Genomic DNA, 26,696 nt, shown 5'->3' with positions numbered 1-26,696 from the left:
TCAACTCAGCTAACACTGATGAGTCAAGAAATTAAATAGATCTTAGGTTTTTCAGAGAAAGTATTCCATGCACAAATATTGTCGTTGTCACACCTTCACCTTTAGGTTTGTTTGGTTTTATATCCGTGGTGTATTTGGGATATTTTAAAGTAGAAATGTACTGTACCAGAGTTATATTCACTGTCTAAGACCTACACATACACTAAAAAGCTGTTTCCCCAGTCATACCTGACAATGTGTAGGTATGGTGTAATCAGAAAGCAATTTGTTAGTGTCTGTGGTGGCAAACTGTGTCAGTAGGAATTAACTAATGCAGTAAGATTGATGACTTGATTGATGTGTTCTGTTCATTTGAAGATTATTGAAGAACATGATGTGTATTTTCTTTCTGACAGTGTTAGTGAAAGTATTACCACTCTCTTACCTGTACAATAAAGGTGAAGCTGATCCAGTATAAAGACTATAGGAACCATGCCTAATGCTCACTGATTAGTTTTTCATATTTGGTTGCTATCCCACAGTTTATTAGCTGTTAGTGTTATGTGCCTGTTTTACATTTACATTTTTGTACTGATTAAAAAAGACTGCATCACTTATAGTCTCCACCCGACCAGATGAGCGGTCAATGATAACAGCGGTTACCACAGACTTCTGCACAGAGATGGTTCACATCAGATCTCATGTCAAGATTGCGTCCAATATGCTGACTCATGAGTTTCCATGGTCAGACCACATCCTTTGACTTCAGGACATAAAGACGAGTGTGAGCACTGAGGGGGGCTTCAGTGCATCTCACCATCACATCAAAGAGAGAGAAAAGAAGACATGTCCTGCCTGGGGGCTTTCACCGGTCTCCTCTCCTGCATGGTCCTCCTCATTGTCCACTCAAGTGAGTACAACATTTCTGATTCAAATATTTCAGATACTACTTTTTTTTTTTTTTTAATGTATCATCTGAATTTTGGTTTTAGGTGATGGCTCTGAGATTATCAATGGGAAAGAAGTGAAGCCCCACTCGCTGCCGTACATGGCTCTGCTTGAGACAACCAGACCAGAGTGTGGAGGGATACTGATCCATAAATCATGGGTCCTGACTGCTGCCCACTGTAAAGAGTGCGTTACCATAATTACAACATTTCAGAACATGCGCCATCAATAATCTAAATTTCCAACAGACAGTGTAAAAGACATTATGTACTGGTTAAAATCTAAGAAATTTTACGTGGTTGTAGAAAATGCAGCATTATGTTTCTATCAGATTTATTTGCCGATGCAAATGTGTTGGATAAAATAACATGTTAACATGATCTGAATGCATAAACTATTTATGACTTAATCACAGTTACTTTATCATACTGGACGCACATGATCACTGTAATACGATAAATCTAATGAGGCATATACTCTCCCACTGTATATATTCTGTTTACATTCTAGTTCATTTGTGTTTCCTTGCACTTACAAGTATCGCATGTTTACTTATCATCACTTCACTGGTGTCTATTTCTGACTGTCCTCTTTGCTGCCGTCCTTGTTGAGGGACTAAGAAAGGATTATCTTATCTTATCTTATCTAAAAACACTCAGCGTGCAGAGCAGTTATGTGAATTATAATCAAAAACAATACTGTGTTTTTGCTCTTGCAGTGTTAAGACCGTGTTGCTGGGGGTGCACTCCATCAAGGCCAAAAAAGACAAGTCCAGGCAGGACAGAAAGGATCCGAAGCATTTTCCACATCCCGGCTATAATTCAGCTACAATGGTCAATGACCTCATGTTGCTCAAGGTAAAATAACATTACAGCATCAATGTTAATGAATAAATGGAACAATCAACCAATATATGTGAAGAGAGTCAGCATTAATACATTTTGTTCTTTTCTTAATTCAGCTTGACAAACCTGTGAAGGAAACAAAGACGGTGAAGTATCTTAAGTTGGATGATGCCATCAAAGATCCGGCAGCTGGGACCAGCTGCATGGTGGCAGGATGGGGCCAAACAAACGAGGATGCTAATGCAGGGTCCGACGTCTTGATGTCCGTCACTGTGACTGTGGTCGACAGAGAGAAGTGCAATTCTGCTGAATATTACAAAGGCATTTACCAGATCACCAGCGGCATGATATGTGCCGGTTCAGACGGGACAAATGGAGCTGACACCTGTGGGGTAAGTAACGGTGAATGTTTGTTTGCAGGGATTTAACTGCCGTCCCTCCTGTCAGTGTCTGGACTGCCTGTCAGTGATTGTGGTTTTCTCTGTAGGGGGATTCAGGAGGCCCACTGATGTGCAGCGGAGGGCTGGTTGGAGTCACTTCTTTCGGAAGAGGGTGTGGCCGCATTGACAAGCCAGGAGTGTACTCGTATCTCACAGTGAAACAACTCAGCTGGATCAAAGATACAATGAAGAAGTCTGACATTTAATGAGCACCCGCTGTGAAGGATTTTGCATTTGCAACCATGTTAATCAATTCTATGTGAGGTGATACGAGGGAGATTTCTGCTTCTGCTGCAATAAAACAGGCCAAGGTGATTTTATTTTGAAATCTAAACTGGAGAGACACGTGTTTATCATGAAAGCAAATCGCCAAAGGGACATTATTGAGTCCTTCAACCAGACTGATGCCAACCAGACAGATTCACCACTTCCTGTATCAAGAGCCTAAATTGAAACTGAGGCTTCAGCTCAAGTCTTGTGGCAAATTTTTTTGTAATAAAGATAAATTCTGGGCCATGATGTATTATCTAATCATCACTGATCCATGTTCTTATACAGTGTTAAAACCCCACACCAACATTTCTGTCGTCATAGAGGCAGAGGCCGAAATAAAGAGGGTACATGGTCTGTCTGTCTTTCTCTCTCAGCTTTTCTTTCTCTCAGCTGACTCTTTTACGTTTTGTTCTCCCTCCCAGCGCCGTGTTTTCTCTGGTTTCAGGGTCCTAAGATCAGTGTTCAAATAAAAACAAATCATTTTATATGTTGTGTTTTCTTTCTCTTACTCTTCTTCAGGTCATCTGTAGTTCACAAAAAATGAAATTATCATATTTAATTTTTGCAAATGTCAAGAGAACTCAGCCATTTTCTAAAATTGCCGTTCCTCTCCTTCTGAATAAAGGTGTAAAGTTATATTCACATTTACAAACACCAACAAGGACTATATTATCCAGGTGATGTTTTAAATAAGATGAAGGTCTCTTGGAGGTGAGTATTGACAAGAGAGTGAGAATCACATGAGGCGAGAAGAAGAGGAGGATGCCCATGGTGCTGGAGATGGGGGGGGGGGGCAGCAGTGTGCAGCTCAGTCAAACAGAGTTTTAGATTTTTTTACATGTATTTTTTATATTAGTGCGTGCTGCCTACATCCAATGAGGTTTTGGGACCAAGGCCAAAGCTCATTGGAAAACAAATGACGTTTACAAAGCTGTGATTAAAAATGAAAAAGATCTCAACTCAGCTAACACTGATGAGTCAAGAAATTAAATGTGGCGACGCCGGCGAGCTAGTTCTGGCAGGCAACTCGAGCTGCGCTGCGCCAATCAGGTGACATACATCATCAGGTGGTCTATTTAACCAGAGAGGACTTTCCCATCATCCCCTTTGCTCACACTGCTGCAGCAGTATGGCTACCAGTTACTTCAGCGTCTCAGCGGTTGACCAAGTGACCGTTGTTCCTCCGTGGGTCGTTTGTCTCTCTCAATGCGAGTGAGTCCTCCGATGAAGAAATTCGCTTTATTCCCGAAATTTGGGCTCGGTCCTTCGAGATTCACTACGTGTTAATCGGACGTCCAGCGTCTGCGCCGTGGCTCCCGCGGGCCTCTCGGCGTGCACCACATCCTGGAGGAGCTGCGCGCCCGCAGCGTTTAATTCATCGGTTCTGAGCCACGAAGAGGTTTTCAACTACTTCTCGACTAAGGGGAGGCTCCGCGAGGCCGAACAAACGCTGGTGGCAGCTTCGCAGACGGCTTCCTCCCGGGGCCTCGCTGCTCCACCAACTTCTCCCTCACCTCGGGATGTTGTCCCTCGAAGGCAGAGGAAGCAACCGCTGGGCTTCCATCCTGTCCCCCCTGTTGAATGAAATCTGCACTGCACGTTATGACTGAAACAATTCAGTCTCGAATAATACGCCATCTTCCCTGCACGTGATGTAAACAACACCTGCGAGCCGGGTTGTGTTTCAGTACTTCCTGGTACTTCACTCCAACAGGATTATGGGAGCTGTAGTCCCAGCTCCAGCCATGGGTTTGATTCTCCTGTCTCCTATGGCAACAATTCCTGATTCCCATAGGAATCCAATTCTAGCAGGTAATCTGTTTTGTTATTCTGGAAATATTCATTTATATGAATATAATATCTATATGTGGGTAGAGTGGTCGTCCTCCAACCAGAGGTTGGGGGTTCAATCCTCAGTCTTCCCATCTGCATGCCAAAGTGTCCTTGGGCAAGATACTGAACCCCTCAAATGGCCCCTCATAGATGGTGAATGCACTAATTGTAAATCGCTTTTGATAAAAGAGTCTGCCAAATGACATGTAATGTAATGTAATATGTATACGCAGATATACATATAAGAAAATCTTCATATATGACAGGCCATGATGCCCGCTACGGAATCCAGAGTGGATTTCAGGTATTTTTCGTACTTACTAAAATCAAGGATCCTATTTTGAAATCTAGCCGCGGCCTAGTTCAACGTCACCTCGGAACTTTAGAACCAAGTTTACCTGCACACAGTGAGGGCCTCAACACTTACTCGGCTATCATTTCTTAAAATGCCCTTTTAAGTACTCGGGTCGGTAAAAGTTTAGTTGTTCATGTAGAGTCATTCACTCTGCACAGAAGTAAGGCAAATGGCCACACCACGGTGATGAATGTCAATGTCAATTTTATTTATATAGCACATTTAAAACAACTTGGTTGACCAAAGTGCTTTACAGGAGTAATGGTACAACAAAAGGACAGTAAAAAGGTAATACATTATAGTGCAAGTAATACAAATAAAATACAATTATTAATGTAAAATAAATAAAACAAAATAAAAGATATATGTAAGATAAATAAAATTAGCTGCGATGAAAGCTTGGGAGAACAGGTGTGTTTTCAGTAGTGATTTGAAGTTTGTTAAAGACGGGGCAGATCTGATGTGAAGTGGTAGGTTGTTCCACAGGTTTGGGGCGGCTACTGCGAAGGCGCGATCACCTCTGGTTACTAGCCTTGTCTGAGGTTTGTCAAGGAGCAGTTGCGTGGCTGATCTCAGTTCCCTAACTGGAGTGTGCATAAAGAGAAGTTCCGATAAGTAAGACGGTGCCAGTCCGTTAAGAGATTTAAAAGTTAAAAGTAAGATTTTAAAAACGATCCTGTGACAAACAGGAAGCCAGTGTAAGAGGCGCAACATGGGTGTAATATGGTCTCTCTTTTTTGTCCTAGTCAGCAGGCGGGCAGCAGCATTTTGGACTAGCTGCAAGCGTTTAATGGATGATTTGTCCAAGCCTACATACAGGGAATTACAATAATCCAGACGGGAGGTTATGAATGCGTGGATAATTCTCTCTAGGTTTTTTTGTGGGAGGTAAGCCTTTACCTTGGCTATTTGTTGCAGTTGAAAAAAGCTACCTCTGACTACTGAGGAGATTTGTTTTTCAAAATTAAAAGCCCTGTCAAAAAGAACACCAAGACTCTTTACAGTGGAGTGAGTATAAGAAGCCAAAGGCCCAAGATAGACCATATCTTGCAGTTCTGGTTGTCCAAATATGATAACCTCAGTTTTATTGTTGTTTAATTTGAGGAAGTTTGAGTCCATCCATGATTTTACGTCATTTAAGCAATCAAAGAGGGGCTGCAGTGATGTCTTAGTTTTTTGGTTCAGGGCCAAGTATATTTGAATGTCGTCTGCAAAGCAGTGAAAGTAGACATTATATTTTTCAGAAATTGAGGCTAGGGGCAGCATATATAGAGAGAAAAGGACAGGGCCTAGAACAGATCCTTGAGGTACCCCACATGTAAGTAGGGCCTTCCTAGAGGAGTAGTCACCCAGGTGGACAGAGAAACTCCTATCTGTTAAGTAAGACTCAAACCACCTGAGTGCTGTACCTTTAATCCCTACAAAGTTTTCCAGGCGTGACATTAGGATTGCGTGGTCGACCGTGTCGAAAGCGGCCGTCAGGTCTAGGAACACTAGGACAGCAGAATCTCCTGAATGGCGCACACATACCAGTCTCACTAGGTAGTATGTTCTCCTGCAAGGCAATGGGCCGCTGGTCATCCTCTGCATACCAACGCTACGTCAGATTCCATAAGGAGGACATTCTGCATGCTCAAAAGATCATGAGTTCCTGCCCCTTGAGCCTGAATAATGTGTATATCTGTTCCGATGTAAAATACTATTCATTGCAAATCTGGTGCTTGCTGGGTTTAGAGCATTCGATCTGCTGGTTATTCACTGTTACATTCACAAGGTAGTACATTCCCCTCTAACCTTATGCAGTGTCACTAAGTAGTATATTCTCCTGCCGGCCAATGCGCCTACGGAGAATGGCCACGCCGCGGCGGTGAATGGCGCACATAACAGTTTTCACTAGGTAGTATATTCTCCCGCAGGCCAATGCGCCTACGGAGAATGGCCAAACTGCATCACTTATAGTCTCCACCCGACCAGATGAGCGGTAAATGATAACAGCGGTTACCACAGACTTCTGCACAGAGATGGTTCACATCAGATCTCATGTCAAGATTGCGTCCAATATGCTGACTCATGAGTTTCCATGGTCAGACCACATCCTTTGACTTCAGGACATAAAGACGAGTGTGAGCACTGAGGGGGGCTTCAGTGCATCTCACCATCACATCAAAGAGAGAGATAAGAAGACATGTCCTGCCTGGGGGCTTTCACCGGTCTCCTCTCCTGCATGGTCCTCCTCATTGTCCACTCAAGTGAGTAGAATATTTCTGATTTAAATATTTCAGCTACTACTTTTTTTATTTTTTTAATGTATCATCTGAATTTTGGTTTTAGGTGATGGCTCTGAGATTATCGATGGGACAGAAGTGAAGCCCCACTCGCTGCCGTACATGGCTCTGCTTCAGAGAACCAGACCAGTCTGTGGAGGGATACTGATCCATGAATCATGGGTCCTGACTGCTGCCCACTGTAAAAAGTGCGTTACCATAATTACAACAATTCAGAACATGCGCCAACAATAATCTTGTGTACAAAGACATTATGTACTGATTCAAATCTAAGAAATTTTATGTGGTTATAGAAAATGCAGCATTATGTTTCTCTCGGATTTATTTGCAATGACATGTTAACATGATCTGAATGCATAAACTAATTATGACTTAATCACAGTTACTTTATCATACTGGACGCACATGATCACTGTAATACGATCAATCTAATGAGGCATATACTCTCCCACTGTATATATTCTGTTTACATATTAGTTCATTTGTGTTTTCTCTCACTTATAAGTATCGCATGTTTGCTGATTATCACTTCACTGGTGGTTATCTTATCTTATCTTATCTAAAAAGACTTTAAATATCAGCGTGCAGAGCAGTTATGTGAATTGTAATCAAACACAATACAGTTTTTTTGCTCTTGCAGTGTTAAGACCGTGTTGCTGGGGGTGCACTCCATCAAGGCAAATGAAGACAAGTCCAGGCAGGTCAGAAAGGTTAAGAAGCGTTTTCCACATCCCCAGTATGTTTCAGCTACAAAGGGCAATGACCTCATGTTGCTCAAGGTAAAATAACATTACAGCATCAATGTTAATGAATAAATGGAACAATCAGCCAATATATGTGAAGATAGTCAGCATTAATAGATTTTGTTCTTTTCTCATTTCAGCTTGACAAATCTGTGAAGGGAACAAAGACGGTGAAGTATCTTAAGTTGGATGATGCCATCAAAGATCCGGTAGCAGGGACCAGCTGCATGGTGGCAGGATGGGGCCAAACAAACAACGGGGAAATGTCCGACGTCTTGATGTCCGGCAATGTGACTGTGGTCGACAGAGAGAAGTGCAACTCTGCTAAATATTACAACAGCAAACCCGTGATCACCAGCAGCATGATATGTGCTGGTTCAGACAAGAAAAATGTAGCTGACGTCTTTCATGTAAGTAACGGGGAATGTTTGTTTGCAGGGATTTAACTGCCGTCCCTCCTGTCAGTGTCTGGACTGCCTGTCAGTGATTGTGGTTTTCTCTGTAGGGGGATTCAGGAGGCCCACTGATGTGCAGCGGAGGGCTGGTTGGAGTCACTTCTTTCGGATCTATGTTTGGCCGGATTAAAAAACCAGGAGTGTTTTCGTATCTCACAGTGAAACAACTCAGCTGGATCAAAGAGACAATGAAGAAGTCTGACATTTAATGAGCACCCGCTGTGAAGGATTTTGCATTTGCGACCATGTTAATCAATTCTATGTGAGGTGATACGAGGGAGATTTCTGCTTCTGCTGCAATAAAACAGGCCAAGTTGATTTTATTTTGAAATCTAACCTGAAGAGACACATGTTTATCATGAAAGCAAATCGCCAAAGGGACATTATTGAGTCCTTCAACCAGACTGATGCCAACCAGACAGATTCACCACTTCCTGCATCAAGAGCCTAAATTGAAACTGAGGCTTCAGCTCAAGTCTTGTGGAAAACAAGTGTTGTAATAAAGATAAATTCTGGGCCATGATGTATTATCTAATCCAGTGATTCTCAACTGGTGGGTCCAAAAGTGGGTCGCGGGCCTTTACCTGGGCAAAAAAAATGTTAAAAGAAATCCTGTGCTTTTATTTTGAAGGGGATTTTTTAATGCAGCGGAGTGCCGTCTGTTCACACTCCTTAACAGTATGGTGTATTACCTTGTGTCCCTAAGATGCACATTTTGGTTTTTAATTAAAATGCAGCTAATTGAGTGTAAAAGGGATAAGGTAATCAGAAGAAAAGTTAATTTTGTATACTTGAATCTTTTTCAATTGCACTTTTTGTTTGATTTATTTTGAGTTTGTGGATAAAAGCTGCAACTCAAGACACTGAATTTTTTCCATAGTGCAGTGTTGGTTGTCATAGATTCAGTGAGTGAGTATTCTCAGCTAAAGCTTCATAATTTGAGTCTTTTTGAAACTACTTCTCAGTAGGTGGACCTTTTTTATTTCATGTTTGTGCATGAAAGCACCGTTGAGTCTGTTAAAAAAGGCAGAAGTTACTGAATTGTTATGTATGTTGTATTACCTTGTGTCCCTAAGATGCACTTTTTGTTTTTTAATTAAAATGCAGCTAATTGAGTATAAAAGGGAATATTTCCCTCTCTAGCATCGCCACCTGCTGGTCGTTTTGGTTTATCATTAAACTTGTTTTATTGTGTTGGCATACTGTGATATTCTGTACTATCTCATGTTCAAACTGCACCATCTTTTCATTAAATACATTTGAGAAGTTGAAAACTTTCCTCGATTTGGGTCGCGGCTTGTCATTAAGGGGTGATGGTGGGTCCCAAAGCCAGGGCAGTTGAGAACCACTGATCTAATCATCACTGATCCATGTTCTTATACTTTGTTAAAACCCCATACAACATTTCTGTCGTCATGGAGACAGAGGCCGAAATAAAGAGGGCACATGGTCTGTCTGTCTTTCTCTCTCAGCTTTTCTTTCTCTCAGCTGACTCTTTTACATTTTGTTCTCCCTCCCAGCGCCTTGTTTTCTCTGGTTTCAGGGTCCTAAGATCAGTGTTCAAATAAAAACAAATCATTTTACATGTTGTGTTTTCTTTCTCTTACTCTTCTTCAGGTCATCTGTAGTTCACAAAAAATGAAATTATCATATTTAATTTTTGCAAATGTCAAGAGAACTCAGCCATTTTCTAAAAAATTTCTGAGTTAGTGAAAGTATTACCACTCTCTTACCTGTACAATAAAGGTGAAGCTGATCCAGTATAAAGACTATAGGAACCATGCCTAATGCTCACTGATTAGTTTTTCATATTTGGTTGCTATCCCACAGTTTATTAGCTGTTAGTGTTATGTGCCTGTTTTACATTTACATTTTTGTACTGATTAAAAAAACTGCATCACTTATAGTCTCCACCCGACCAGATGAGCGGTCAATGATAACAGCGGTTACCACAGACTTCTGCACAGAGATGGTTCACATCAGATCTTATGTCAAGATTGCGTCCAATATGCTGACTCATGAGTTTCCATGGTCAGACCACATCCTTTGACTTCAGGACATAAAGACGAGTGTGAGCACTGAGGGGGGCTTCAGTGCATCTCACCATCACATCAAAGAGAGAGAAAAGAAGAAATGTTCTGCCTGGGGGCTTTCACCGGTCTCCTCTCCTGCATGGTCCTCCTCATTGTCCACTCAAGTGAGTAGAAGATTTTAGATTTAAATATTTCAGCTACTACTTTTTCTATTTTCTTTTTTTAAATGTATCATCTGAATTTTGGTTTTAGGTGATGGCTCTGAGATTATCAATGGGAAAGAAGTGAAGCCCCACTCGCTGCCGTACATGGCTCTGCTTCAGACAACCAGACCAGTCTGTGGAGGGATACTGATCCATAAATCATGGGTCCTGACTGCTGCCCACTGTGGAGAGTGCGTTACCATAATTACAACATTTCAGAAGATGCGCTAACAATAATCTTCATTTCCAACAGACAGTGTAAAAGACATTATGTACTGATTAAAATCTAAGACATTTTATGTGGTTATAGAAAATGCAGCATTATGTTTCTTTCGGATTTATTTTCTGATGCAAATGTGTTGGATAAAATAACAAGTTAACATGATCTGAATGCATAAACTAATTATGACTTAATCACAGTTACTTTATCATACTGGACGCACATGATCACTGTAATACGATCAATCTAATGAGGCATATACTCTCCCACTGTATATATTCTGTTTACATTCTAGTTCATTTGTGTTTCCTTGCACTTATAAGTATCGCATGTTTACTTATCATCACTTCACTGGTGTATTTCTGACTGTTCTCTTTGCTGCCGTCCTTGTTGAGGGACTAAGAAAGGATTATCTTATCTTATCTTATCTAAAAACACTTTAAATATCAGCTTGCAGAACAGTTATGTGAATTGTAATCAAACACAATACTGTGTTTTTGCTCTTGCAGAATTAAGACCGTGTTGCTGGGGGTGCACTCCATCAAGGCAAATGAAGAGAATTCCAGGCAGGTCATAAAGGTTAAGAACCGTTTTCCTCATCCCCAGTATGTTTCAACTACAAAGGTCAATGACCTCATGTTGCTCAAGGTAAAATAACATTACAGCATCAATGTTTGTGAATAAATGGAACAATCAACCAATATATGTGAAGATAGTCAGCATCAATACATTTTGTTCTTTTCTTAATTCAGCTTGACAAACCTGCGAATGAAACCAAGACGGTGAAATATCTTAAATTGGATGATGCCATCAAAGATCCGGCAGCTGGGACCAGCTGCATGGTGGCAGGATGGGGCCAAACAAACGAGGATGTTAAGAAAATGTCCGACGTCTTGATGTCTGTCACTGTGACTGTGGTCGACAGAGAGAAGTGCAACTCTGCTGAATATTATAACAGACATCCCGTGATCACCAGCGGCATGATATGTGCCGGTTCAGACGGGACAAATGGAGCTGACACCTGTGTTGTAAGTAACGGTGAATGTTTGTTGGCAGGGATTTAACTGCCGTCCCTCCTGTCAGTGTCTGGACTGCCTGTCAGTGATTGTGGTTTTCTCTGTAGGGGGATTCAGGAGGCCCACTGATGTGCAGCGGAGGACTGGTTGGAGTCACTTCTTTCGGAGAAGGGTGTGGCCGCATTGACAAGCCAGGAGTGTACTCGTATCTCACAGAGGAAAAACTCAAATGGATCAAAGAGACAATGAAGAAGTCTGACATTTAATGAGCACCCGCTGTGAAGGATTTTGCATTTGCGACCATGTTAATCAATTCTATGTGAGGTGATACGAGGGAGATTTCTGCTTCTGCTGCAATAAAACAGGCCAAGGTGATTTTATTTTGAAATCTAAACTGGAGAGACACGTGTTTATCATGAAAGCAAATCGCCAAAGGGACATTATTGAGTCCTTCAACCAGACTGATGCCAACCAGACAGATTCACCACTTCCTGCATCAAGAGCCTAAATTGAAACTGAGGCTTCAGCTCAAGTCTTGTGGCAAATTTTTTTGTAATAAAGATAAATTCTGGGCCATGATGTATTATCTAATCATCACTGATCCATGTTCTTATACAGTGTTAAAACCCCACACCAACATTTCTGTCGTCATAGAGGCAGAGGCCGAAATAAAGAGGGTACATGGTCTGTCTTTCTCTCTCAGCTTTTCTTTCTCTCAGCTGACTCTTTTACGTTTTGTTCTCCCTCCCAGCGCCGTGTTTTCTCTGGTTTCAGGGTCCTAAGATCAGTGTTCAAATAAAAACAAATCATTTTATATGTTGTGTTTTCTTTCTCTTACTCTTCTTCAGGTCATCTGTAGTTCACAAAAAATTAAACTATCATATTTACTTTTTGCAAATGTCAAGAGAACTCAGCCGTTTTCTAAAATTGTCGTTCCTCTCCTTCTGAATAAAGGTGTAAAGTTATATTCACATTTACAAACACCAACAAGGACTATATTATCCAGGTGATGTTTTAAATAAGATGAAGGTCTCTTGGAGGTGAGTCATGACAAGAGAGTGAGAATCACATGAGGCGAGAAGAGGAGGAGGAAGCCCATGGTGCTGGAGGGGGGGGGGGCTAATATTTAAGAGGCCTGCAGACTGGGATCTGGCTCTCTCTCCTTCACCAGGTCTACCTCGACATGGACATCCCAGCTTGGCATTTTTGTGACTCTTACTTCTATTCACCCACCCACAGAACTGGTTACCATGTATAACTTTAAGTTAGCTTTCTTTGTAAAATAAATACTGCAACTGCTGAACTTTGTGACCTCCCTTGTTTCTTGTTGCACAACATGAGCAAATGTGTAACTCAGCTAACACTGATGAGTCAAGAAATGAAATAGATGTCATGTTTTTCAGAGAAAGTATTCCATGCACAAATATTGTCGTTGTCACACCTTCACCTTTAGGTTTGTTTGGTTTTATATCCGTGGTGTATTTGGGATATTTTAAAGTAGAAATGTACTGTACCAGAGTTATATTCACTGTCTAAGACCTACACATACACTAAAAAGCTGTTTCCCCAGTCATACCTGACAATGTGTAGGTATGGTGTAATCAGAAAGCAATTTGTTAGTGTCTGTGGTGGCAAACTGTGTCAGTAGGAATTAACTAATGCAGTAAGATTGATGACTTGATTGATGTGTTGTGTTCATTTGAAGATTATTGAAGAACATGATGTGTATTTTCTTTCTGACACAGAGTTAGTGAAAGTATTACCACTCTCTTACCTGTACAATAAAGGTGAAGCTGATCCAGTATAAAGACTATAGGAACCATGCCTAATGCTCACTGATTAGTTTTTCATATTTGGTTGCTATCCCACAGTTTATTAGCTGTTAGTGTTATGTGCCTGTTTTACATTTACATTTTTGTACTGATTAAAAAAACTGCATCACTTATAGTCTCCACCCGACCAGATGAGCGGTCAATGATAACAGCGGGTACCACAGACTTCTGCACAGAGATGGTGCACATCAGATCTTATGTCAAGATTGCGTCCAATATGCTGACTCATGAGTTTCCAAGGTCAGACCACATCCTTTGACTTCAGGACATAAAGACGAGTGTGAGCACTGAGGGGGACTTCAGTGCATCTCACCATCACATCAAAGAGAGAGATAAGAAGAAATCAGCCAAAAACCTTTCTGAATAAAAGTATAAAGTAATATTCACATTTACAAACACCAACAAGGACTATATTATCCAGGTGATGTTTTCAATACGATGAAGGTCTCTTGGATGTGAGTCATGACAAGAGAGTGAGAATCACATGAGGCGAGAAGAAGAGGAGGAAGCCCATGGTGCTGGAGATGGGGGGGGGGAGCGGAGCGTCTGCTCCAACATTCCATGAGTCTCAGCACCGATGCCTGTGTAGCCAGATGCGCGCTCCCTCCCTGCCGCTGCGGGGCGCTCTACCTGTTGTAATGGCGCGCCGGTCGTTAGGTGACGTCATGCGTCCCGTATTTAAGGAGGTGGCCGTGTTTGGCTCGCCCTCCTTTCCGTTTCCGCTCCTCTCCGGTGGGTGTTGGATGGCGTGGAAGAGCTACTTCTGTAGCCGCGGCCGAGTGTGGCGTGTTTGTGCAACAGCTAACGCCTCCCTTAAATACGCCCCCCCCCCCCCCCTCATACGCAGCGTGCCTGACCGCTGGCGTGGGATCGCTCTGCCAGGGGACCTTCGGGCTGCAGTTGCGGGTCCGCTTGGTAAGTAACGTTGTCTGCCGTCTCTTGCTTATCTTACCCTAGCTGACTGGTTATGTTGTGCTACAGCTGGATTCAGCTACGGCTGGGGGAGACTCCCACCCTCCGGGCTGCTGTGGCTGTACCTTGGCTTGACAGGGTGGTGCGCATGGTCCCATTATTCATCAAACTCTGGTATGTTGTCATATTAATTACTGAATTTGTTTCTTTGCATTCGTTGAGGCCCTGCTCCTTCGTCGGCCGTCATTGGCCACCACGCCTCAGACGGACCTGCTGTTTTGGCTTTACTGGAAATTGCACTGTCTTAACCGACACGTTTATGAACTGTTGCGGCTGATAGGGGCACGGTTCGAACAGTTAAAGACTGCCTGGCTCGGACCAACGAAGTGTATGGTTTTTTTTAAAGTATTGTCTCGTTCACTGTGGCTCTCCACGCTACATCTTCACGGCGCGTGGAGTGACCACATCAGAGGGACGCCTAGCTTTTAGTAACCTGTAATCCCATTTACTCTGTTTGTATTTGGTTTGTTTTGTTGTTTTCAACCCTGACATGTTTTAATTATCCTTTTATTGTTGGTCAGGTGCTGTGGGCCTGAGGCGGCGACCCAATCCCTGGTGGTGGAGTTTTCTTCACAACCCGTTTTGTTGGTTTGCAGTGTCACGGGTGGTTAGTTTATTAATCCTTTCCCTTTTTCTTTGGTTCTCGTCGCCATGGTAAGTCCCAGCCCTGTCCCTGTGTGATCTTGTCAGAAGTGTTTTATTTCACATGTTAATTTGTATTCTGTTTGTTTGTGTCATTGTGCTTTTGTTTGCGTTTATTCTATTATATTAAAGTTATTTTCCATTAGTACATGTCTCTTGCCCCGTGATTCAAACGAACCTGTGCTGTTGCACTTACCATATTCTAGTATTTCCTGGAGGTGAAACTCCCCAGGTGGCAACCTTTCACTATCCCCGCTTTCCCTCACGCTACACTTGCAAAGTGCTGTGAAGACACAGGTCTCACACGGACAAAGGTCCGGCCTCTGGTGCTGATGTACATGACGATGAGAAAACGAACCAGGTCTAATCTTTCAACTTATGATATTCTCTTTGCATTATTGTCCTCTCCACTTCCGTCAACAGACTTGTGTGATAATGATGTTTAACCTAATTTCCTCCTACACCTTCCATTTTTATATGCTTATATGATGCACAACATCAGGAGAATACGTCCCCTTCTCACTCAGAAGGCGGCGCAGGTTCTGATCCAGGCTCTGGTCATCTCACACCTAGACTACTGTAACTCCCTCCTTGCAGGTCTACCTGCTAGTGCCATCCGACCTCTGCAGCGCCTCCAGAATGCAGCAGCTCGACTGGTCTTTAACCTACCTAAATATACTCCCACTACTCCGCTCCTCTGCTCCCTTCACTGGAAGTGAAATGCACACGCTCTTGCGATGAAGACAGCTTGCTGTACTAACCACACACACTTACACCAGAGCACATAAAACCTTGTAGTTATGTTAAATATTATAATGATGCTTTTAAGAAAATGCAGTAACTCGAACTGTTAACGGTCACAAACTCAATTTCATGGTCGACTCTGGTGCAGGTTATTCTGTGGTTAGGATGTCTGATTTACCCACATCTCCTGAAATGAGTGGTCGCTTTATTTTCTCTCAAGGCTCAACAGCAACAGTAAAGGAAAATTTCACAGAACCTCTCCCGTGCACGGTTCAATTTGACAAACAGCCCATAAGGTTTGAACATGATTTTCTGTTGTCTCCCTGTAATTGGTATCCTCCCCTGATGGAGTGACGGTTACGCATGAGTCCTCTTCCCCCCCTTTCCTCATGTCAGTGGCATCTTCCTATAAATACTTTAACTGATCTGCTCTCCATGTCACGTTCTCTTGTCACCCCTTTTCTGATTTTATGCACACTGATTCATTGCACTGCACATCACATGTGACAGACACACCAGATCATGTTTATGAATCTCTGTTTTTGCCTTTTCCCGATGAATCTCTGAATGTGTCCAATATTTTTCGGTTCTAGACTTATCCAATGTTTTTTTTGGACGACGGGGAAGAACACAACTGTGTTGCTGAACTTCAAGTCCAGTGTTCACCACGACCTGACCTTTCTGACGAACCTCTTTCTAACTCTGACTTGACTCTGTGTATGTAGATGGGTCCTCCTCACGTGACCCTGTCTCTGGTAATTACTGTTGGTTTTTCTGCATGTTCAGATAATGACGTTCTCCTCTTGAGTTCTCTTCCTCATCACCTCTCAGCACGGAAGTATGTAAATTGTCTACTGGTAAAACACCCACAGTCTACACTGACTCCAGATATGCATTCGGTGTAACTCATGGTTTTGACACCCTTTGGCAAAACAGAAACTTCATCACATCTTCAAATGTACCTTCCTCTTTCAAACAACAGGCTGTCACACTCACATGTCACTTCCTCTTTTTCATACACACAGTATATGTCACTTCTGATATGACCTCCTCTCTCTGCAGTACAGTCCACTGTTACTCCTCCTGAGATCTCCCTATGGAAGACCTCTGGTGCTATGTTACGAACTGGTGTGTGGTATGACCCTGACAACAAACCCTGTTTGCCAAAACATTTCTTTCCTCATTATGCTAAGTTAACTCACGGTAAAGATCACAAGATGTTATCTATGATCACAGAACATTGGTATCCGAAAGGTTTTTCTCCACCTTTGCTCAAAAATACTGTCAGGAATGAGTAATCTGCGCCACACACAATGTCGGCAGGCCAGTGGCTGTAACCAGCCAGGCAGCACACCCACCACCTACTCGACCTTTTGAACATCTGATGATGGACATCATAGAGCTATCACCATCAGAAGGTAAATCTCACTGCTTAGTGATGGTCGACATGTGGTCAAAATGGGTTGAAGCCTTTCCTGCCTCAAAACAAACTGCAAGTGTGGTCACCAAGCCAGTGGTGGAGCTGTGGAACGAGAGAACGGCACACTCTAAAACTAAGCTTGCAAAGTGCTGTGAAGACACAGGTCTCACAGGGACAAAGGTCTGGTGCTGATGTACATGACGATGAGAAAACGAACCAGGTCTAATCTTTCCACTTATGATATTCTCTTTTCATTATTGTCCTCTCCACTTCTGTCATCTCACACCTAGACTACTGTAACTCCCTCCTTGCAGGTCTACCTGCTAGTGCCATCCGACCTCTGCAGCTCCTCCAGAATGCAGCAGCTCGACTGGTCTTTAACCTACCTAAATATACTCCCACTACTCCGCTCCTCTGCTCCCTTCACTGGAAGTGAAACACGCACTTGCAATGAAGACAGCTTGCTGTACTCACCACACACACACACACACACACACACACACACACACTTACACCAGAGCACATAAAACCTTGTAGTTCTTATGTTAAATATAATGATGCTTTTAAGAAAATGCCTCAACTCGAACTGTGTTAACGGTCACAAACTAAATTTCATGGTCGACTCTGGTGCAGGTTATTCTGTGGTTAGGATGTCTGATTTTCCCACATCTCCTGAAATGAGTGGTCAGTGGTTACCTATTGTGTCATCGCCATTCATCGTATGTTCTAGAACCTCTCCAAGTAGAAATGTACTGTACCAGAGTTATATTCACTGTCTAAGACCTACACATACACTAAAAAGCTGTTTCCCCAGTCATACCTGACAATGTGTAGGTATGGTGTAACCAGAAAGCAATTTGTTAGTGTCTGTGGTGGCAAACTGTGTCAGTAGGAATTAACTAATGCAGTAAGATTGATGACTTGATTGATGTGTTCTGTTCATTTGAAGATTATTGAAGAACATGATGTGTATTTTCTTTCTGACACAGAGTTAGTGAAAGTATTACCACTCTCTTACCTGTACAATAAAGGTGAAGCTGATCCAGTATAAAGACTATAGGAACCATGCCTAATGCTCATGCTCACTGATTAGTTTTTCATATTTGGTTGCTATCCCACAGTTTATTAGCTGTTAGTGTTATGTGCCTGTTTTACATTTACATTTTTGTACTGATTAAAAAAAACTGCATCACTTATAGTCTCCACCCGACCTGATGAGCGGTAAATGATAACAGTGGTTACCACAGACTTCTGCACAGAGATGGTGCACATCAGATCTTATGTCAAGATTGCGTCCAATATGCTGACTCATGAGTTTCCATGGTCAGACCACATCCTTTGACTTCAGGACATAAAGACGAGTGTGAGCACTGAGGGGGACTTCAGTGCATCTCACCATCAGATCAAAGAGAGAGATAAGAAGACATGTCCTGCCTGGGGGCTTTCACCGGTCTCCTCTCCTGCATGGTCCTCCTCATTGTCCACTCAAGTGAGTAGAATATTTCTGATTTAAATATTTCAGTTACTACTTTTTCTATTTTCTTTTTTTTAAATGTATCATCTGAATTTTGGTTTTAGGTGATGGCTCTGAGATTATCAATGGGAAAGAAGTGAAGCCCCACTCGCTGCCGTACATGGCTCTGCTTCTGAGAACCAGACCAGCATGTGGAGGGATACTGATCGATGAATCATGGGTCCTGACTGCTGCCCACTGTGGACAGTGCGTTACCATAATTATAACATTTCAGGACATGCGGCAACAATAATCTTCATTTCCAACAGACAGTGTAAAAGACATTATGTACTGATTAAAATCTAAGAAATTTTACGTGGTTATAGAAAATGCAGCATTATGTTTCTTTCGGATTAATTTGCCGATGCAAATGTGTTGGATAAAATAACATGTTAACATGATCTGAATGCATAAACTAATTATGACTTAATCACAGTTACTTTATCATACTGGACGCACATGATCACTGTAATACGATCAATCTAATGAGGCATATACTCTCCCACTGTATATATTCTGTTTACATTCTAGTTCATTTGTGTTTCCTTGCACTTATAAGTATCACATGTTTACTTATCATTACTTTACTGGTGTATTTCTGACTGTCCTCTTTGCTGCCGTCCTTGTTGAGGGACTAAGAAAGGATTATCTTATCTTATCTTATCTTATCTAAAAACACTTTAAATATCAGCGTGCAGAGCAGTTATGTGAATTGTAATCAAACACAATACTGTGTTTTGGTCTTGCAGAATTAGGACTGTGTTTCTGGGGGTGCACTCCATCAAGGCAAATGAAGCGAATTCCAGGCAGGTCATAAATGTCAAGAAGCGTTTTCCTCATCCCCAGTATGTTTCAGCTACAAAGGGCAATGACCTCATGTTGCTCAAGGTAAAATAACATTACAGCATCAATGTTAATGAATAAATGGAACAATCAGCCAATATATGTGAAGATAGTCAACATCAATACATTTTGTTCTTTTCTTAATTCAGCTTGACAAACCTGTGAAGGAAACCAGGACGGTGAAGTGTCTTAAGTTGGATGATGCCATCAAAGATCCGGTAGCTGGGACCAGCTGCATGGTGGCAGGATGGGGCAAAACAAACGAGGATGCTAATGCAGGGTCCGACGTCTTGATGTCCGTCACTGTGACTGTGGTCGACAGAGAGAAGTGCAACTCTGCTAAATATTACAAAGGCATTTACCAGATCACCAGCGGCATGATATGTGCCGGTTCAGACGGGAAGAGGATTGCTGACAGTTGTCATGTAAGTAACGGTGAATGTTTGTTTGCAGGGATTTAACTGCCGTCCCTCCTGTCAGTGTCTGGACTGCCTGTCAGTGATTGTGGTTTTCTCTGTAGGGGGATTCAGGAGGCCCACTGATGTGCAGCGACGGGCTGGTTGGAGTCACTTCTTTCGGAGAAGGGTGTGGCCGGATTCACAAGCCAACAGTGTACTCGTATCTCACAGAGGAACAACTCAAATGGATCAAAGAGACAATGAAGTCTAACATTTAATGAGCACCCGCTGTGAAGGAGTTTGTATTTGCGACCATGTTAATCAATTCTATGTGAGGTGATACGAGGGAGATTTCTGCTTCTGCTGCAATAAAACAGGCCAAGGTGATTTTATTTTGAAATCTAAACTGGAGAGACACGTGTTTATCATGAAAGCAAATCGCCAAAGGGACATTATTGAGTCCTTCAACCAGACTGATGCCAACCAGACAGATTCACCACTTCCTGTATCAAGAGCCTAAATTGAAACTGAGGCTTCAGCTCAAGTCTTGTGGAAAACAAGTGTTGTAATAAAGATAAATTCTGGGCCATGATGTATTATCTAATCATCACTGATCCATGTTCTTATACTGTGTTAAAACCCCACACCAACATTTCTGTCGTCATAGAGGCAGAGGCCGAAATAAAGAGGGCACATGGTCTGTCTGTCTTTCTCTCTCAGCTTTTCTTTCTCTCAGCTGACTCTTTTACGTTTTGTTCTCCCTCCCAGCGCCGTGTTTTCTCTGGTTTCAGGGTCCTAAGATCAGTGTTCAAATAAAAACAAATCATTTTATATGTTGTGTTTTCTTTCTCTTGCTCTCCTTCAGGTCATCTGTAGTTCACAAAAAATGAAATTATCATATTTACTTGTTGCAAATGTCAAGAGAACTCAGCCATTTTCTAAAATTGCCGTTCCTCTCCTTCTGAATAAAGGTGTAAAGTTATATTCACATTTACAAACACCAACAAGGACTATATTATCCAGGTGATGTTTTAAATAAGATGAAGGTCTCTTGGATGTGAGTCATGACAAGAGAGTGAGAATCACATGAGGGGAGAAGAAGAGGAGGAAGCCCATGGTGCTGGAGGGGGTGCAGCAGTGTGCAGCTCAGTCAAACACAGCGTCTGCTCCAACATTCGATGAGTCTCAGCTCTGATGCCTGGTAAACAAAACACTGTAGTGACGACAGAGATGGAGTCTACATTGGATGCAGGGGAATTACCTCATGAAGCCAAATCAAGCTGAGCTGAAGTCGTTCTGTGGGAAGAATGGATACAATTCTCTATCCACAATTTTACAACAGTAATAATACCATTTACTTAGTTGTGGTGACATTATAATTGTGATAAAATGGAAATAAATCAAATAAATAGAGTTTTTATTTTTGTATCTTTTGTCCAAAGCGGAAGTGCTCGTGTAGACTTCATCATTCTCATCCGGGTTGACTTCCGGTCACAGGAGATCGAAGATGGCGACTCACATGTCCAGGTGCAGATCCTGGAGTCGTGTCCAGAGGTAACAACGTGTTTAAACTCGTCTCTGTAAACCGTCACCAGACTCTTTTAATCACCGTCAACACAACGCGATGCGCGTGTTCAGTGTCACGACTCTTACGTTCTCGTCAGTTTGGTTTAGCTCCCTCGGTTAGCACGATGCTAACAGGCTGAGCTAATGTTGCATCAAAGAGTTGATACAGTTAGAAAACAGGAGGAGGCTGTCAGTGGCTTTGTTGATGGGGGGGGTGTAGAAGACAGATGGAAGTTTAAAGTTCCGGTTTGTTCATTTACTGTTGTTCATCAGCTCCGTCACTTCGCTGCTGTCTGTTGATAGTGAGCTGAACCTAAGATTTGAGAGCAACAACTTTAAAAAACAGCCAAATAAAACATACGTAATCAATGTTGAGCCTCATGTTTAATCACATTAATGAACAAGTCAAATATCTCTAGTTGCCCTCCACTCTGCTAAATGTCCCGAACAGCTGTGAAGTGAAGGTTATAATGTTAAGTCTCTGTTAAACCTCTTTTTTTTTTATAGAGAGATACTGATTTAACTTAAATACTCGTAAGAGCTGCTTTAACATTCATTCACCTAATTCATATCTATTATTGGGGACTTTTGTCAAATTGCGTTACATGAAAATTGCATTGTGATATTGACCGATACTGTTTTATCACCCGGCTCTAGTTTCTTTTAAAGAAAATAAGTAAAAATGATCCAGATTCTGCTTCTCAAATGTATTTGTTTTTTTTTATAGTGAATTCAATATGTTTGGTTCTGGATTTCTTTTTTCTTCACATTATTATTGACCTAGAGATGAATTGATTAATCGAGAATAATTAAAAACACCAGTCAGTGACAGTCCTAAAACCGTGTTTAACTTAGTTTAGTAGTAACTAAAACCGAAAGTAGCTAAACCATTAAGTATATATAGTTTTCACAGGGACAGACTCAGGGTAATGCTCCCTTCGTGAAGGTTGTAAAGTTCAGTTGTTGTTTTTAGAGAAGTGTCCACACAAGGTCAACAGTACAAAGAAGAAACTGATCAGCTCAGCGGTGCAATAGTTCAATTAAAATAAAAGCAAGGTAGAAAGAGGTTACTATAAAACAGTCAAATACAAAACTAACACTATATACATTCAAAGGTGCAGTGAGACATTCTTTGCAAATGAAGTAACAACTTTAACTGTGTGTATGTATAGTTATTGCACATGTGTGTGTGTATCAGTCATTTCAAATTTTTTCAAATAAAGTGCGAACAGGTAGCAAAACACATGTGAAGAGTCATGTTCAAATGTTGTTTGTCATTTTCGGCTCGTATAGGAAAGTTTAAAACAACCACAAACTTCACTCTAGAGCAAACATCAGTCTTTAAATTTAAAAGAAATTCACAATGTGACATTTATTGTGATAATTAACAATATTGACAGATTTTTTTGTCATATCGTCCACCCCTATTCAAAGTTATTAGTTGATTATCTATAGAGCAGCAGTTAATTCTTTTAATATTAATCAATTAATCGTTATAGCTCTGTACTGTTTCTACTACTGCCTGAGGTTGAGCGAGGATTTTGAAGATGCTTTTCTTTGTTGTACTTGAAGGTTTGGGATCGCCGCCTACAGAGAGTACAGCAGCGTCGGCAGATACTCGAATATCTCCCTGTCCTCGCCGCTGCCTGGGATCCCTAAGCCAGTGTTTGCATCCGTGGATGGTCACGAGAAATACGAGACCAAGATCACTACTCTAGAAAATGGCCTCAAAGTTGCTTCACAAAACAAGTTTGGTCAATTTTGCACAGTTGGAAGTAAGTTGCAGGATTCATATGCTAATTTTAATTTCTATAATTTGTTCAGGATCTGGTTGAAGTAAATTAAGGATTCTTTTTTTTTTTCTCTTTTAGTTTTAGTAAACTCGGGATCCAGATATGAAGCAAAATACCCAAGTGGAATAGCACATTTCGTAGAGAAACTTGCCTTTTCTGTAAGTACTTCCACTTGTACTTCCTTTGGCAAAAAAAATGTTATGTTAACAGTAAGGCCGAATAAAGAAAATAAAAGGTGATCATCTTACATCAACTCCTGTTGACAACAGTCTGTTTTATCCTCAAAGTCTACAGCTCAGTATGGAAGCAAAGATGAAATCCTGCTGACGCTGGAAAAGCACGGAGGAATATGTGACTGCCAATCATCAAGGTAGGAAATCTTTCACCTGTCTCAGTGTTGTAAAGTCTAACACTTGTATATTCATGCTGTCCAAGTAGAAGCTTGTTATTTCCTCTGTTATTAGTAACACAGCTCTTTGGGATGCGTTTTATTTTCCTGTGCAGAGATACAACCATGTATGCAGTGTCTGCTGAAGTGAAGGGTCTGGATACAGTGGTTAGTCTTCTCTCTGATGCTGTACTACAGCCTCGCCTACTGGGTAAGTCAAATAACGACCCTGTGCGTGTGTGTGTGTGTTTGTTTGTGTAAGTGCAAGCAAAATAACTCAACAACAAATGGACAGGTTTATACCACCTGCGAGGTGTCTGCACCAGTGTTTGAGTGAAAGTGAAATGTGTTGTTTCCATGCAGATGATGAGATTGAGATGACCAGAATGGTGGTGCGCTTTGAGTTAGAAGACCTAAACATGAGGCCGGACCCTGAACCTTTACTCACCGAGATGATCCACGCTGTGAGTCACACATGGTTCTGACACTACAACACTACCTCTCTGTTAAAGTAACCTGGAATAATCCAAGATCTTTATCAGTGTCTTATAACACCCAGAGAGTTAATTATGGGGGGGCTGCAGCTTTTTGGGGTGAATTGTAACATGTCAGAAAGTTTTTACAAGTTTTCTGTCAAGCTCAACCTGTAGATTAAAGATTAAAAAGCTTTTCATAACTCCATCAAACAAAGAGGCAAACTAATGTTAACATTTTAAGATGTCACCACTAAACACGTTATATATTTGTTTATTTTTGTACTCGTGTTTGTAGAATCTCACCACTACGTCTTGGTCATATAAAGGTTTCTATGTAACTGCACGACAACAGAAGTAAAAGCCCAAAGTTGTAATTTGTCTTACTGAAGTGTCTTCGAACATGTACCTGACTCTTTGCCGTTTGTTGCCAGGCTGCATATCGAGGCAACACGGTCGGACTGCCGCGCTTCTGTCCCACAGATAACGTGGAAAAGATCGACAGGAAAATGCTTCACAGTTACCTGAGTAACTACTACTGCCCTGAGCGGATGGTGTTGGCCGGCGTGGGCATCGAGCACGAGCAGCTGGTGGAATGTGCCAGGAAGTACCTGCTGGATGTGAGGCCGGTGTGGGGAGCGAGCGGCGTGTCCAACGTGGACCTGTCCGTAGCACAGTACACGGGGGGCATCGTCAAGGTGATTCATCGGTTTTATTGTTGACATCTTTGTACCAGATTTGGGCCCAAACGTATTTTCAGGTGCAAAGGTTTCCAGCTTTTAAATGGTGGAAAAGATAATAAAAGATCTGTTCACATTAACAGAATCATGTGGAACAGAACAACAACCATAAAAAAAATGCGTCTAATGCTTTAAATACAAAAACACACGGATAACGTTTTCACGGCACTACACAGTTTGCTGTCATGTAGATAAATATTGATGGACAAATGAATCTATATTTGGTCCAAGTCTAGTGTTAGTTATTTTTAGTTATTAAAGAAAATCTTCTTTTTTGGCTGTATTTACGAAGGATGGAATTTGAGTTAAAAGTGGAAATTCTGCTTCAAGCACTACTTTAATTTATTAATAAGATATAAGGTTTAATAACAACATCTTTTTTTTCACCTGTTAGATGGAGAAGGACATGTCGGACGTGAGCCTCGGCCCCACCCCGATCCCCGAGCTCACCCACATCATGATCGGCCTGGAGAGCTGCTCCTTCCTGGTGGGTGTTTGTGGAGCTTTCCTTCAGTCACTTGTGTGATGCCTGTTATCTACAAACCTTTTTAAGAAGTGCTTCCTGTTTTTCCCTTTCCAGGAGGAGGACTTCATCCCCTTCGCAGTGCTCAACATGATGATGGGTGGAGGAGGCTCCTTTTCGGCAGGAGGACCCGGTAAAGGCATGTTCACCCGCCTCTACCTGAACGTGCTCAACAGGTCAGCATCTCTGTGCATTTTAGTTTCAGCCTTTGCTTCACAAATACAACTCCAGACAACAGGTTTTATTCATTGTGACTAATTTGGCTTATCTGTTGTAGGCATCACTGGATGTACAACGCCACGTCCTACCATCACAGCTATGAGGACAGCGGTCTGCTGTGTATCCATGCCAGTTCAGACCCCAGACAGGTTGGTACTGAGCCCAAACACCAGCAGAGTGTCTTCTGGTTCTTGTAATTTGACCCTTAGTCAAGGTCCTTAATGCTACCTCCTCGGATATATGTCATATATACACACACACTAATACCGGTATTGAAAGTGTTGTCTTAGTGAAAACCATTCCTGTTAATGGTTAATGGTTAATAGCTCGTTTGTTCATTTGTTGCATACATTCATTTCTTCAGGTGCGGGAAATGGTGGAAATAATAACCAGAGAGTTCATTCAAATGGCTGGAAACGCAGGAGAGGTAACTTTCATCGCAGGGAAACTCCAGTACGGAGTTTGTGATATAACTCTTGTCACTTGATCAAAGAGTAAGTAAGTGATTATACATTTCCCCCTGTGTGTCCAGATGGAGCTAGCGAGAGCCAAGACTCAGCTCAAGTCCATGTTGATGATGAACCTGGAGTCGCGGCCGGTTATTTTTGAGGACGTCGGACGACAGGTTCTGTCCACGGGAAAGAGAAAACTGCCACATGAACTGTGCGACCTAATAAGTGAGTCCTGAGAAACATCTGTTGACTGGGAAAGTGGCTCTAAAACATTGTAAAATTAATTCTTATTTTATTTGTCTTATTAATTTCCAGGCAACGTGACAGCCAGCGACATTAAGAGAGTGACCACCAAGATGCTGCGTAGTAAACCCGCAGTAGCGGCTCTGGGAGACCTGACGGAGCTGCCGTCGTACGAGCACATCCAGGCCGCCCTGTCCAGCAAAGACGGACGTCTGCCCCGCATGTATCGTCTCTTCCGATAGACTCACCTCCCTCCCACCACCACCACCACCACCACCACTATGTGAACTGGCAAACATCCCTGTAA

At 42.0% G+C, this 26,696-nt stretch overlaps 4 protein-coding genes and 1 long non-coding RNA gene across 6 annotated transcripts; 4 read left to right on the top strand and 1 right to left on the bottom strand.

Annotated features, from left to right (window-relative positions):
• Positions 1 to 631: 631 nt before the first annotated feature.
• Positions 632 to 2,687, top strand: LOC117767366 (granzyme K-like). Its single transcript, XM_034594928.1, has 5 exons — positions 632 to 889; positions 972 to 1,113; positions 1,646 to 1,784; positions 1,889 to 2,164; positions 2,260 to 2,687. Exons 1-5 carry the CDS (start codon positions 826 to 828, stop codon positions 2,416 to 2,418), a joined length of 780 nt encoding a protein of 259 aa, XP_034450819.1. The 5' UTR covers positions 632 to 825; the 3' UTR covers positions 2,419 to 2,687.
• Positions 2,688 to 3,610: 923 nt separating this feature from the next.
• On the bottom strand, positions 3,611 to 24,243 carry LOC117767374. The gene is made up of 3 exons (XR_004614875.1): positions 24,231 to 24,243; positions 16,491 to 16,495; positions 3,611 to 4,252 (listed from the first exon to the last, which is right to left on the bottom strand). It is a non-coding gene; the product is annotated as an uncharacterized LOC117767374 (long non-coding RNA).
• LOC117767369 (granzyme A-like) lies at positions 6,644 to 12,163 on the top strand. Of its 2 annotated transcripts, none has more exons than XM_034594935.1 (5): positions 6,644 to 6,922; positions 10,442 to 10,583; positions 11,122 to 11,260; positions 11,365 to 11,640; positions 11,736 to 12,163. In XM_034594935.1, exons 1-5 carry the CDS (start codon positions 6,859 to 6,861, stop codon positions 11,892 to 11,894), a joined length of 780 nt encoding a protein of 259 aa, XP_034450826.1. In that variant the 5' UTR covers positions 6,644 to 6,858; the 3' UTR covers positions 11,895 to 12,163. The 2 variants fall into 2 exon arrangements, with proteins under 2 accessions (XP_034450826.1, XP_034450827.1); XM_034594936.1 differs by lacking the exon at positions 6,644 to 6,922 and adding an exon at positions 10,290 to 10,353.
• Positions 18,517 to 20,823, top strand: LOC117767370 (granzyme K-like). The gene is made up of 5 exons (XM_034594937.1): positions 18,517 to 18,727; positions 18,817 to 18,958; positions 19,501 to 19,639; positions 19,744 to 20,019; positions 20,115 to 20,823. The coding sequence occupies exons 1-5, from the start codon at positions 18,664 to 18,666 to the stop codon at positions 20,268 to 20,270; spliced, it is 777 nt and encodes a 258-aa protein (XP_034450828.1). The 5' UTR covers positions 18,517 to 18,663; the 3' UTR covers positions 20,271 to 20,823.
• pmpca (peptidase, mitochondrial processing subunit alpha) lies at positions 21,454 to 26,668 on the top strand. Its single transcript, XM_034594922.1, has 13 exons — positions 21,454 to 21,546; positions 23,131 to 23,333; positions 23,430 to 23,509; positions 23,639 to 23,721; positions 23,856 to 23,950; positions 24,103 to 24,203; positions 24,647 to 24,910; positions 25,347 to 25,439; positions 25,533 to 25,651; positions 25,753 to 25,843; positions 26,059 to 26,121; positions 26,227 to 26,371; positions 26,462 to 26,668. Exons 1-13 carry the CDS (start codon positions 21,500 to 21,502, stop codon positions 26,629 to 26,631), a joined length of 1,554 nt encoding a protein of 517 aa, XP_034450813.1. The 5' UTR covers positions 21,454 to 21,499; the 3' UTR covers positions 26,632 to 26,668.
• The last annotated feature ends 28 nt before the right edge of the window (positions 26,669 to 26,696 follow it).

The sequence above is a fragment of the Hippoglossus hippoglossus genome, chromosome 9 (assembly GCF_009819705.1).
Source record: "Hippoglossus hippoglossus isolate fHipHip1 chromosome 9, fHipHip1.pri, whole genome shotgun sequence".
Taxonomy (NCBI): Eukaryota; Metazoa; Chordata; class Actinopteri; order Pleuronectiformes; family Pleuronectidae; genus Hippoglossus; species Hippoglossus hippoglossus.
This window is presented reverse-complemented; position numbering and strand designations above follow the sequence as displayed.